General features: G+C 42.8%; 1 protein-coding gene across 1 annotated transcript; it reads right to left on the bottom strand.

The window, feature by feature from the left end:
* Positions 1–524: 524 nt before the first annotated feature.
* LOC117346304 (vomeronasal type-2 receptor 26-like) lies at positions 525–13,879 on the bottom strand. The gene is made up of 3 exons (XM_033915704.1): positions 13,688–13,879; positions 3,346–3,472; positions 525–1,420 (listed from the first exon to the last, which is right to left on the bottom strand). The coding sequence occupies exons 1-3, from the start codon at positions 13,877–13,879 to the stop codon at positions 525–527; spliced, it is 1,215 nt and encodes a 404-aa protein (XP_033771595.1).
* Between the last annotated feature and the right edge of the window lie 287 nt (positions 13,880–14,166).

Genomic DNA, 14,166 nt, shown 5'->3' with positions numbered 1-14,166 from the left:
AGGAAGGGAGATATTCAGCCCAAATGCTGGTGACAGTATTTAATTTATTCTCTATACTCTATATGTTTCATATTCTTCAGTCACAGTGGTGGCACTATTCTTTTAAATTACAAGGAATAATCTATTAGGATTGCGACTGAATATTGCCAAAATCAACTTAATTTCTCATCCTACTCTTCTTCAGCCCTTGAGAATGATGAACATACAGCTGGCTTTGAATATTGGATAGATTGTGTACAAGTTGGAATAAAACTATAGAACTTACAAATTTCTGACATAATGCAATAATTTGTTATTTTTGGGCTCCTTTAACTAAGGTGTGCTAGCGTTTTTAGCGTGCGCTACATTGCCGCTCACGCTAACGCCGCGCTATGTGCCAAAAACGAATGCCAGATCAATGGAGGTGATAGCTTCTAGCACTCGTGGCATTGTAGTGTACGCTAAGCGTGTGCTAAAACTGCTAGCACAGCTTAGTAAAAGGAGCCCTTAGTTCTCCTTTAACATTTCGGGAAGTTGAAGTCAATTCATTTTTTTGCGATATACTTCCTATTGTTCCTTTCAGGCCTCAATAGAATAATGTAGCACTTGGGAATAAAGATACACCCCAGTATTCCAAAACCAGAGGCCAGGATAGCAAATATCTCCACTGCTACCATATACTTGCCCCTGGTGCTCAGGTATGTAGGGATGAAAGACACCCAGACACTGCAGAATACCAGCATGCTGAAGGTGATGTGTTTGGCCTCATTGAAACTGCCAGGCAGATTTCTTGCTAGAAAAGCCACAATAAAGCTGATACCAGCCAGAAATCCCAGGTAACCCAAAACACAGTAAAATGCAATTGCCGACCCTTCATTGCATTCAATTTGAATTGTTCCATCTTCTCCTTCCATGTTAAGATGTGGGAATGGAGGAGCAGCTCCCAACCAGATGAGGCAAAGGAAGATTTGAAGAAGGGAACAGGAAAGGACTATAGAGTATGAGACCCTAGAACCCATCCATTTCCGGAGCTTGCTTCCAGGTTTGGTGCTCTGGAAAGCCATCACCACAGTGATTGTTTTTGCCAGGACTGAGGAGAGAGAGATGGAGAAAGTTATTCCAAAGGAAGCCTGTCGGAGAACACAAGTCACTTTATCAGGATGGCCTATGAATATCAATGAGCAGAGGAAGCAGAGCATGAGGGAGACTAGAAGAATGTAGCTTAGGTTCCTGTTGTTGGATTTCACGATAGGAGTAGTTTGGTAATAAATGAAGATTCTCAGAATGACAGCAGTGATGAAGAAAAAGAAAATGCTGATAAGTGTCAAAATGATTCCCAAAGGTTCTTCATGTGAAAGGAAGCTTATTATTTTTGGGACACAGGCATCTCTTTTTTCATTGGGCCACTGGTCCTCTGGGCATCTTATACAGTCGTCCATATCTGAGAAGAAATAGAATTTTCTTAGCATCTGAAAAATGGCCTCAGTTTTCAAGAATGGCTAAATATTGCTCTAAATTTTAAAGATGTGAAGGTTGATATTCAGCTGGTGGTGCATAGCATTTTGCTGAACACAGATGACTTTAAGTCCATAAATTCAATGTTGGGCCATGTCACTAGCCAAAGTAAGTCAGAGTATTGCTTAACATTGCACATAGGGTTCATGAACCATGCACTTTTAGGGGTGTTCTTGAGGACATCTTTGCATTGGGGAAGTAAAATACTTGCAAAAAATGGAATGTCCAAATATGTACCTAATTTCACTCCCTTTTTTAAAAATCATAAAGAATGTGCAAAGTTTGCAAGAACATTATTGATTACAAGCCCATTAAATTATATTTATGAAAAAAACCCTCACATATAGCTTGAGAAATGTCAGAGGGGTTTTCACAGGGATGGAACATAGATGGGCCATAGATGGGGATTACATTTAAGCCCACAGGTTTCAGAATATTGTATGTTTGATGCATAAATATCATATGTACATACTAACATTTATGTGGCCCATAGACTAGGGTTACCCAATGGCTTCAGTGAAAAGAGGATGGAATGAGACATCTGGGTTTTACTTCTATTGAAAGCAATGGAAGTAAAACCTGAATGTCTTAATCCATCCTCTTTTTTTCTGTAGCCATATGGTAACCGTACCATAGACCAACTTAATTGTGGTTCCTAAATGGTGGTACAAAGTTATTGAATTGCCTGTTATGTGTTTTTGCAGATTAATTGCTGATATTTGTTACTTTAAAAGAATAGAATTACCGTTTTACTAAATTATGCATGTTCTTTGTGCTAAAAAGTGTAGGAGGCTTATGGTGCCATACTATACTATGCTTTGGTCTTATATCTTACCAAATCCTCCTAAAATAGATTTCTAAAGATGCAAAGTTTTATTTTTCAGCCTGAGAACACTGTAGAAAGAGACAGACCCGCAGTTTGGAGTAGGGAGAAGCAACTTGTTTTTCTGGTTAATAGTTTGCTGGAATCTGGCAGAGAATTGCTCTAAGTTGCTGGCTACCTTTATACATATAGCTCTGGGGATCAGTGTCCCAGTCCCTGAATATACTGGTAAAGGGGGAATTTCTATTTGTCCTTTTTACCTTCTTTTTCCCCGATAGTGTCCTTCTGGCCTGCCTCCTGTGTGCATAACCATCTAAAGTAGGGGTAGGGAACCCCGGTCCTCGAGAGACGTATTCCAGTCGGGTTTTCAGGATTTTCTCAATGAGTATGTATGAGATCAATTTGTATGCACTGCTTTCTATGCATATTCATTGGGGAAATCCTGAAAACCAGACTGGAAAACGGCTCTCGAGGACCGGAGTTCCCTACCCCTGATCTATAGGGTACCATAGGAGACCAGGGGTTACATTTAAAAAAAATAAAAGCCTCTAATCCCCTCCTACCCTCCTATGACATCATCTTTCCTTCCAATCTCTTAGCTTATCATCTTGATGCTTCTGATTACTATGAATAGGACAGCAGGTGGAATTGATCACAGGTTTTTTTTATTCAAATATCACATAAATAACATTCCATATGTTAGTGACTCTTATGGTAAAATAGGCTACAATAAAAGGCCAGTTTGTATTATACCTTTATAATTATTCTCCCAAAAATCCATTAGCTATCAGGCCCCTAGTCTACACTTAAGCTTGGGTACCTCCACTATATACTTCTGGATCTGAATAATCTACTGGATTCTTCTAAGTAACCAAGCCCAACCACTGTTGGAGACAGAATTTTGGGATGGATGGTCTGTTGGTCTTTTTTCAATACGGCTTTTATTATGTTCTTATGAATTTCACAGAACAGACATCGTACTGAATAACCTGCCACCATGAGCATCTCAAGTGTTAAACATCACTCACCAGTTTGATTGGAGATCTCTCTACCTGTACAGGGAGTACAGTCATAGCAGCAGACTGGTTTTCCTTCTGTGGGTAATTTCCTATAGCCAGGAGAACAACTCTGACTGCATCTGGATTGTGGAGGTGACTGAAGATTGAGGAAAAAAACCTGTCTTCAAATGACAGTGGACTGCAGTGTATAAAATGCACATTATTTTTCTACTACTATTACTATTACTAATAATAATTATTATTATTTCTAGAGCACTATCAGATGCACGCAGCACTGCACAGAGTCACAAAGAATAAGAAACAGACCCTGCTCAAAAAGAGCTTACAATCTAAACAGCCAAAACAGACAAACAGGATATCATGGATACAGTTAAGTGGAACGATTAATCAGCAGGCTGGGTTGGAGGGCAGAGGAGTAAGGTTAAGGATTGAAAGCTATATCAAAAAGGTGGGTTTTCAGTCTGCTTTTAAACAAGGGAAGGGGCATGATGGACAAACTCAGGTAATTTATTCCAGGCATAGGGGGCAGCTAGATGAAAGGAATGAAGTTTAGAATTGGCAGTGGAATAGAAGGATAAAGCTAAGAGTGACTTATTTGAGGAATGGAGTTCTCTGGGAAGTGTATAAGGTGAGAAAAGTGAGGAGAGATATTGCAGGGCAGCAGAATGAACACACTTGTAGGTCAGCAATAAGATCTTGAACTGTATGTGATGGCAGATAGGGAGCCAGTGAAGTAACTTAAGGTGAGGGGCGACATGAACGTAGCGAGGTTGGTAGAAGATGAGTTGTGCAACAGACTTTTGTACAGATTGCAAGGGGGAGAGGTGACACTGTGGGATACCTATTCTGATTGGCCCAGGTGCCTTAGGCCCTACCAGTAGGCGGGGCTTTGGGACGGATGGGCCAATCCGGCCTCATTCCATCGTTGGCTGCCTGCCGGACAGGCGGGTTTGGCTCCTGTCTGTCCGGCCAATTAAACAAAGGTACGGGGAAGATGGATGGGGTGTCGTGGGGGTCGGCCAGGGGGGTCACGGGTCAGCTGGGGGGCGGTCGGAGGTTCTCGTGGGGGCGGTCATTGGGGAGAGGGGGGTTTGCGTCGAGGGTAGGAGGGCTTGGGATCCCTCCTGCCCGTAATGTAGTGCGGGGTGGGGGTAGGGGGTCGCCGTGGCCAGGAGGGTTTTGGCTCCCTCCTGGCCCGATGTTGTCGGGGAGTTGGGGAGTCGGCGGGGCAAGAGGGCTTGAGCTCCCTCTTGCCCCGATCGTGTCGGGGAGTCGGCGGGGCAAGAGGGCTTGAGCTCCCTCTTGCCCCGATGTTGTTGGGAGGGGGGTCGTGGTTTGACATGGCAGGATGGCTTGGGCACCCTCCTGCCTAGATCGTTGTGGGGGGGATTCTGTAACCGGTGTTGTTTTTGACAGACACCGGTTACAGAATCCAGCTTTTAGGCGAAGGACTGGCTCCTCCTTCGCCTAAAAGCCCTTCTTGTTGGACATTTGTGGCCTAGGCGTGTTTTTGTTTCATTATGGATAAAAAGTGTAGACGTGCTGTGGGGGTACTTTTAGTAGAGCAGTGGAGATTGGGCGTTTAGGCAGAGGAAGGCCATAATCAAAACATGGACGTTTGTTTTGGTTATGGACACTTTCACTGCTTCTGGGTTGAATGTTTAGGGACTTAGGCCAAAAGGGGACTTAGACGCTTTTTTTGATTATGCCCCTCCACGTTTATATATTTTTTTATACTGGCTGGTTTATGCACTTTTTTATATGAGTCTAGTTTTTATTAATTTTTCACTTATTCTAGAATGTTGTACATGTTAAAGAGTGTTTAATATTTTTATAATTGTCTTTTTATATATGTCTTAATTTATATACTATTTCTTCTAACAAATTGTTTTATTTTATTGTTATAACATTTTATGAAAGGAATCAAATAAATATACAATAAAATGATACAAAGAGATATTCATTACAATTAAATTCATAATAAAACATTTGCATACATATTTTATCATTCCTCCAAAATATATTTCTATATACCTAATCTATTTTTTTCCTATATCCCCCTTTAACCCCTTCCCTTTTTCCCTTACCCTTATCTCCCTTCATTCTATTTATTTCATTTACTAGTCTTTAAGCCCGTTACATTAACGGGTGCTAGAATAGATGTATTTCTTTCTTTCTTTCTTTCTTTCTTTCTTTCTTTCTATCTCTCTACCTCCTGCTGTATTTCTCTCCCTGGCCCCCTTTCTCTCTCTCTTTCTGTCCCTCTTCCTGCCCCTGTGGCTTTCTTCCTTTCTGTCACCCTCCCTCCCGCTGTCTGTCTGTCTGTCTTTCTTTCCATCTATCTGTCTCTCTCCCTGCTCCCTATGTAACATTCCCTCCCCCTCCATTTCCCTGTGCAGCAGCATTTCCCCCACCCCACTTTCCTGTGCAGCAGCATTTCCCTCCCCCACCCCACTTCCCTGTGCAGCAGCAACAGCATTTCCCTCCCCCACCCCACTTCCCTGTGCAGCAGCTGCAGCATCATTCCCTCCCCCTCCATTTCCCTGTGCAGCAGCATTTCCCTCCCCCACTCCACTTCCCTGGGCAGCAGCAACAGCATTTCCCTCCCCCACCCCACTTCCCTGTGCAGCAGCTGCAGCATCATTCCCTCCCCCTCCATTTCCCTGTGCAGCAGCATTTCCCTCCCCCACTCCACTTCCCTGGGCAGCAGCAACAGCATTTCCCTCCCCCACCCCACTTCCCTGGGCAGCAGCTGCAGCATCATTCCCTCCCCCTCCATTTCCCTGTGCAGCAGCATTTCCCTCCCCCACCCCACTTCCCTGTTCAGCAGCTGCAGCAGCATTCCCTCCCCCTCCATTTCGCTGTGCAGCAGCATTTCCCTCCCCCAAACCCACTTCCTTGTGCAGCAATAGCAGCAGTATTTCCCTCCCCATCCACTTCTCTGAGCATCAGCAACAGCGGTATTTACCTTCCCCTCCAGGTCCCTGTGCAGCAGCAGCATTTCCCCCAACCCCTCCCTTCCCTTCCGGTCTGGCCTACCATCACAATCACTGTGGTCAAGGAGATCTCCCTCCTCCAGATTAGACACACTGATTGGCTGCTTCATTAGAACTGTTCGTTGCCGCAATGCTTCATTCAGTGAAAGAGAGGGAACAGGAAGAAAAACGGCACTACCAGTAGAAGTTTATTTTTAAGTTTAAAGGTGCCGCCACGGCTCCTCTCAGGATCGCTGCCTGCGTTGGAAGCCTTCTCCAACGCAGGTGCGGCTCATGAGAGGAGCCACCGCAGCACCTTTAATCTTAAAAATAAACTTCTACTGGTAGTGCCGTTTTTCCTGGATGGAGGTCTGGAGCGGCAATTCTGTGCACGTGACCGCCACCAGCACTCCCAATGACCTCTTCGCGGTCCAATGCGGGCAGCCATAGCGATGTTTCTCTGGTGGTGGGTGGGTGAGGGCGGGAGGGTGGCGTCGCGCTTGTTTGCTGCCTCTGTCAACCGGCCACAGCCAAGCGTGCATGCGCACGGTGAAAATATCGCCACTGCGGCTCCTCTCATGAGCTGCACTTGCGTCGGAAGATGAGAGAGGAGCCGCGGCGGCTTTGGAGGTCCGTAGTCCGAAGCTTTAGAGGGACTGAAGGGGACGGAGAAAAACAAATTGCGGATGCTGGGAAGTAAGTCTGGCGAGTCGCGCATGCGCACTCATGCGGCCACAGACCTACAGGGCACGGAACACGCAAATAGGAGTGCGCATGCGCGGCTAGCTCTTTATTATATAGGATACTTTAGATTATTTTTTAATATTATTATATTATAGTAAATGAATTAAACAGAAATACTTTTCAAGTAATTTAACATATATTAAAAACATCATTCCTATTTCCCTCCCGACCCTAGAATGCAAGGTGACATGAAATACCAAATAAATAAAAATACTAAAAACATTTACTTAAATTTAATATAAAGTATTAAGAATCATACTTCTTGCTTTCGAGAATAATTTTTGTATATAAGGGTCCCATATTTTTAAAAATAAACGTGTTCTTTTAGGAAATTTACGAACCTCCAAAACCTCAAATAAAATTAAACGATGGAATTGATTCCTCCAATGCCAATAACTTGGAGGATCTTCTTGTAACCAATATTGCAATATGCACTTATGACCAATCATACATGCCTTTTGAAATAGAATACATCTGTCCTGTCCAAAAACCCCACAAGCTGCTGCTTTACCGAATAACACCCCTTTTGGAGATTCAACCAATTGACAATTCTATAATGACCCTAAAAATAATAGGATGGCAGACCAGAAAGATTTAACCAGATGACATTTCCAAAATGCATGAGATACAAATAGGAGAATTAACTAATCCGGCATGAAATGCTTGTACTTGTGAAAAATATGCACTATCCAAAACTCTATATGCAGTAGCGTACTAAGGGGGGGTGGGGGGTGGTCCAGCCAAAGTACAAGCCTGAGGGGGTGCTCCCGGCCTTACCGTTCAATCCCCCCCACCCCCAAAGGATCGCTCGCCCCCCCCTGGCCTCCCTGCACCACCTATGAAGCAGCCCGCAGCGGGATCGCGATGTCAGCGATCCCTGAGCTGCTTCGGCGCTGCTTCCTGCGCCATGGTCCCGCCCCTCCTCTGACATCAGAGGAGGGGCAGGACCGCGGCGGAGGAAGCAGCTCCGAAGCAGTGCGGGGATTGCTGATATCGCGATCCCGCTGCGGGCTGCTTCATAGGTGGTGCAGGGAGGCCAGGGGGGCGAGCGGTCCTTCGGGGTGGGGCGGACAGGCAGGCAGGCCTTCAAAGGGGAGGGGGGGTGACAGATAGGCAGGCAGGCCTTCAAGGGGGGGTATAGGCAGGTCTTCAAAGGGGAGACAGGCAGGCAGGCCTTCAAGGGAGGGATAGGCCTTCAAGGGGGGACAGGCAGGCAGGCTTTCAAGGGAGGGACAGGCCTACAAGGGGGGGGACAGGCCTTCAAGGGGGGATAGGCCTTCAAGGGGATCATACAGGCAGGCAGGCAGGCCTTCAAGGGGGTGCAGGCCTTTTGGGGGAAGTGCAGGCCTTCGGGGGTGCAGGCCTTCCGGGGAGGAGTGCAGGCCTTCAGGGGTGGGATGCAGACCTTTAAGGGGGGACAGGCCTTCAGGGAGGGGGGCCCTGGTACAGAAATACACGGAGGGAATGGGGGGGTTCAAAGAGACGCGCATATGCCGGACTTTGGGTGGGAAGAAATAATGAGTCTGAAAATAGAGAAGAGGGAGAGAGAAGATTTGCCATGGTTTTTAGAGAAGGAAGGAACAGAAAGGTAGAGTAGTTGGGCACAAGGGATGGTGTGGAGGGGGGGATAGAGATACTGGATAGGAGGGAAGTTGGGAAAAAAGGGAGAGATGGTGGACCCTGGCGTGGTGGGGAAGGAGGGAGAGATGCTGGATGAAAGGATAGTTAAGAAAAGATGGATCTGTGGAGGGAGATGAAAAAAGGATAGATGCCAGACCTCCTGGAGAGGGAAGGGAAACGGGGAGGACAGAGATGGCAGATGGATGGTTAGCATGCAGAAAAAAAGAAGAAGGAGACCCTGGCAAGCAAATTATCAGAAGACAACCAGAGCCTTGGACCAACAAGATTTGAAAAATAACCAGACAACAAAAGGTAGAAAAACTAATTTTATTTTCTGTTTTGTGATTACAATATGTCAGATTTGAAATGTGTATCCTGCCAGAGCTGGTGTTAGATCACAAACGTAAGCTAGGATTTAACAGAGAGGAAAAGTCCTTTTTGTTTCTTTATTTTATTTACACCACAGCGCCAGTGTGGTTAGGAGAAGCCAAAGGGGGGTGAAAAAGCTATAATATAAACCCACCAGGATGTTTGAAAAAACAAACACCCAATTGGGCAGGAAAGTTGAATCGAAAAATCAATTCAATAGGCTGAATCGAATAAAAAAAATTTTTTTTCTTGAATCAGGCAGCACTAGTTTGCGCTACTGTCTTAGACTTTAGGACCTGGGATTGGAGAGAGATGGCATCCTCAGTACTTTATAATGCAAGTGAAACGAGGATTTGGTCAGACTTTTGAAGGGTCTACAGAAGAAAAATATTGTATAGGCTGGGGACATGAGACAGCAGGAAACGAGAACTTTTCTTCCTTCTATTTTTGTGAATGGCAAGGCTGAGGATGTCAGAGAGTTCAGTTAAAATATGTGCTTTTAAGAAAATATAATAATGTGTTTTATAAAGTTTATAAGCATTGCTGGCCTACCCGGTGAGGTGTTCCTAGTGGTGGTGGTGGCAGCGTGTCAATGTGTTGAGAGAAAGAGGTGGTCTGGGAAATTCTGCTGAGCAAACTCCGGGCCCATTTCCACCCCCCAGTTAGTCCACTCCACTCAACTGGTTCACATATTGAGTGGGTCTTTGGGTGTTGTGCCTGGGTAGTTGTTTTGGGATCTCTTCCAGTGGTTTGTCAGTATCTCCTTGTAGTCCAAGGAAGGAAACTTTGTTAACCTTAGCATTGACCTTCAGAATATGTTTGTAACAGCGCTGCTTGTGTGGCATTAGGCTATGTAATGATCGAAAGAAAAAACCAGACCTTTGCACATTTTTGCACTATATGGTGGGTGTATGAGGAGATTCACATTTCCTGCACAGCTAAGTCCTTGTGAAGTAACCTTGTTCTTTCTGTATTTGACATCTAGCAAGGTCTCTGTTTGGAAGGAAAGATCTAAGCTTAAAAATGAAGTGGCCAGAAATTATGATAAAAGCAGATAGCATTGCTGATTTTAAGAAATGTTTGGACAAATTCCTGGAGGAAAAGTCCATAGTCTGTTATTAAGACATGGGGGAAATGTCTGCTTGCCCTGGATCGGTGGCATGGAATGTTGCTACTCTTTGGGTTTTGACCAGGTACTAGTGACCTGGATTGGTTACCATGAGAATGGGCTACTGGGCATGATGGACCATTGGTCTGACTCAGTTAGGCTATTCTTATGTTATGTTCTCATCTGTAGGGGCCTTTGTTTTCACTTCTTATTTTAATGTATTTTTTTCTGGGAACTTATCAGTGTTTTTTAGAATGGGAACAAAAATGGAAGAGAATTAATGTGTGTGGAATGGGGGGGGTTACTAATTTTTTCAGCTAAATAATTCAATCCACCTCAACCAGACATAGGAGAACTCACGCACCATTCACACACCCTCCAACCAAAAACGTCAAAAGAAAAAAACTGTTCGACAACCTCCTAACACTCGACCCCCAACTCTACAACCTATTGACCTCAACCACAAACTACAAAACCTTCAAAAAAGAAATAAAAACCCTTCTATTCAAAAAAACACATAAAACCGAACTAACACAATCAGAACTGTCCCAAGCATCACCTGCAACTACTCCATATGTACTTCTGATGTCATGTAAATTCAGACATAATTTATGTTATGTTTGGATTAATGGTTACATATATGAGGTTCAATAAAAGAAAATTTTCAGTGCCTGTTTCTATTATGACCATTTATTTTTCATGGTTATTATAAAAAATATTTTTTTACATGGGGGGTGTCAAAATATGATGGGCCCCGGGTGCCACATACCCTAGGTACGCCACTGTCTATATGTACATTCTCTCCAAATATATCCTGTAATAATTTTAGGCAAACGATGAATAGCATGACTGAAATCTTGAAGTGATAATTGAATTTCCAATTCATCATGTCATTTTTGTATAATATTCTCATATGTTCTATTTGGAATCTAGCTCCACCACAATTTATGTAATAAAGATACAGAAATAGGAACATCATTACATTGATTTAAAAAAATTTAAAATCCTTTCATGTACACCCAATGAAAAACCCCCTCTTATGATTTGACTCACATAATGTTGTACTTTGTAGCGTGGCCGGCCCTCGAGGCTTGCGGTAACCGGCCCACGCTTAAAATATTCTCCCCAGCGTGCTTCCCCAAGAGGGAGGAAGACCCTGTTGTGAATAAACTTATCCTATGTGCATAAAACAGAATGGCCTCACACAGGTAAGTAATGAAATAAAGAAATCAAATTTATTGTTCAACTGAACAGGTCCAAGCAAAAATGCATAAAAAAGAAAATGTACTCATAAGGTCTTGGTCATAATCATGAAAACAAAAATAATATGTTGGTAACCAGCCTGGTCTGGATAACTTTCCCAAAGTTCTTTCATCAATGTCCCAGGTATCACAGAGTCTCCGGCAGTCCTTGACTCTCTCAAAGTCTTATTTGTAAATTGGCAAACAAACTATGGTACACTGCAATGTGCAGCGCTGCCCTTTCAAAAGTAGTGGCAGCAGGCTGGCGGATTTGTCAAAGGGGCTCCTTGTTACCAATAGCAAAGTAACCAGCAAACCCTTTACTAAGGTACTGGGTAAATCCTGTCCCAGCTTTCAGGATATTCACACCTTATGAAAAGAACTTGCTGAAGTTCTTTTCACAGCAGCCATATTGGCAAACAAAAAAAAAACTTCTCATATAAGCAAACATTTTGCTAGCATACATTCCTTTAGCTAGCAGGCTCAAGGAAAATCCTTATGCCCAGCAGAAATGGAAACATTCAAAACTTAACTCAAAAAGCAATTCCAGACTAATTGATATCCATTTCCTCAAATAGTCCCACCTCTGGTAAAGCACTGCAATCCATTGCTTCACATTCTGGGTTTACCAGGGTTGTTCCTTCTGGTTCTGTGTCCAGCATTTCAATATCTTTTGGCTCTGGAGGAATTGGAGGCTCCTTCCACCTGAGAGCTTCTCCAGTGTCTCCCTTCCTCCTGGTCATCCAGCTCTCCAAATGCTGCAAAGCGGCTGTACCACGCCCAGCCCTACTCAGGGGCTGAACTTCCTTCAGCTGAGGCTGCCTTCTGCCCTGTTTAGCCAGCTTCTCACAAAATGGAAGATTTAAAGGGGCCCTACCTGTTTTCACCAGGCTGTGTTCTGCAGCAGGTCTGAACACAGCCTGTGCTTCCTGGTCTTGTTCCTGCCTATCAGGGACACAGTGATTAGCCCGGACCAGTTTCAGGGGATGTTTTCTCCGGGGTTTAACTGGCACAAGGCCGGCATTGGGCTCGGGTTTGTGACAACTTGCATATATCCATACAATGACCCTGGACCACTTCCAACAATTAAGGAAAGTTCTGGAAATCTACGTAATCTCCCAGACTCATCTAAAAGCTGAGCATAAATTTAACCCCTTTATTTGCCCAATGTGTAAAAGTAACATTAGTCATACCTGGAGAAAAATCACTATTTCCTTGAATAGGCAAAAAATCTGTAACAAATTGATGAAATTCCCATAATTTCAATAATTTATTCCATACCAATCTTAATGGAATCAAAATAGAATTACCTTTTAAATAATCTGGTAATCTTGAACTTGGCACTTGAATCAAAAATAATAAATGGTAAGGGTGAAAAAATGCTTTTTCATACGACAAAGGGGTAAATGAATCATCCTCTAAAACCCAATCCCTTATATGTTGTAATAAACAAGCCCAATTATAAATACGAATATCTGGAAACCCTAAACCTCCTTTTATACCCGGACCTAGTAAAAAATCAAAAGACAATTTAGGGTTTTTAGCAGCCCAACAAAATTTTATAATTAAAGTTTGTAACTTTTGCCAATCACCATTACTTAATACCATTAATTATCATTTTAAATAACGCAACCCTACCCCCCAAAGAAAAAGCTAAATTCTGCCATATTTGTAATTTTAGTTTAGTATAATTAAGCAAAGTTGGAATATTTACCTCATATAACCTTTTAGGATTCCCTGGCAAATAAATACCTAGATATTTAAAATAATTTTCTGTTCACTTTAAGGGAAAATCTGGGCCCCATTCTCTATTTAACTTATCATTGGTCGCTAACGCTTCAGATTTGCCCATATTTAATTTAAAACCAGAAAAATCTCCATATTCTTTACAATATTCTAATAATGTTTACAAAGATAAATGAGGATTAGTTAAATATACTAGAATATCATCTGCAAATGCAGCAATTTTAAAAGTAAGCCCCTATATTTACCCCTTTAATATCATCAGTTAAAACAATATCCCTAATTAATGGATCCAACATTAAAATAAATATTTTATTATCAGTTGTGGTTATAGCCGCTGACACATCACTTGTGTGGACATGCTTTGTGTTATTTTGGCATAGATACGCTTTTGCACCGATGCCCATTCAATTCCGGCCCGCACTGTCAGCTTTTGAAAAAAAGGGGGGATAACGAATTAAAAGTTAGCAATAGAAACTGCTGTATTGGATCTTATGGTGTTGTTTTATGTTTGTTTGTTTTTATATTACAAAATGTTACATCTCTCTCACCTGGATAAAAGCAGCTTCCCACCCTATCTCTTTTTCATTGATTGTGAAATCCTCCCCAGGGGGAGCAGAAGGTTTGTAACTTCCAACAATTTTATGTTGCAGGATCATCTTGGGCAGAAAGATAAGATTAATAATGTTGTAGTCCATGAGAAAGTCTCCATTTTCATCAAAAAACACCTCTTCACCCAGCATGTTCTTAAAGTGCACATTCCTCAGATAACGATGAAGCTAAAGAATAAAGGACACATTTTCAGGAATGTCCTGATTAGCCGGTTTTCCTTTTAATTATATATTTATGAACATTTATAATCTGCAAGTCTAATATTCAATTACATGGCACAATTAAAAACACAATGACACTTAGGATCTGAAATTCAAAATGATTTAACTGGTCAGCAATGGCTGCTATCCCCAAATATTCAGTGGAATTAACCTAAAGCCTAAGATTGGGGGGGGGGTTCAGTTAATTAAACAGCTAC

Source organism: Geotrypetes seraphini, chromosome 12 (assembly GCF_902459505.1).
Source record: "Geotrypetes seraphini chromosome 12, aGeoSer1.1, whole genome shotgun sequence".
Classification (NCBI taxonomy): Eukaryota; Metazoa; Chordata; class Amphibia; order Gymnophiona; family Dermophiidae; genus Geotrypetes; species Geotrypetes seraphini.
The sequence above is the reverse complement of the archived record's forward strand: the minus strand, read 5'-3'. Positions and strand labels throughout refer to the sequence as shown.

Excerpts from the sequence above, each read along its gene's own strand:
- LOC117346304 (XM_033915704.1), bottom strand. The coding sequence starts at position 13,879 with ATGCTGGGTGAAGAGGTGTTTTTTGATGAAAATGGAGACTTTCTCATG. Across the intron at positions 3,473-13,687 it reads GGGAAGCTGCTTTTATCCAG|TCACCTCCACAATCCAGATG; the intron begins GTGAGAGAGATG and ends CTCAATCTTCAG. Across the intron at positions 1,421-3,345 it reads AGAGATCTCCAATCAAACTG|ATATGGACGACTGTATAAGA; the intron begins GTGAGTGATGTT and ends ATTTCTTCTCAG.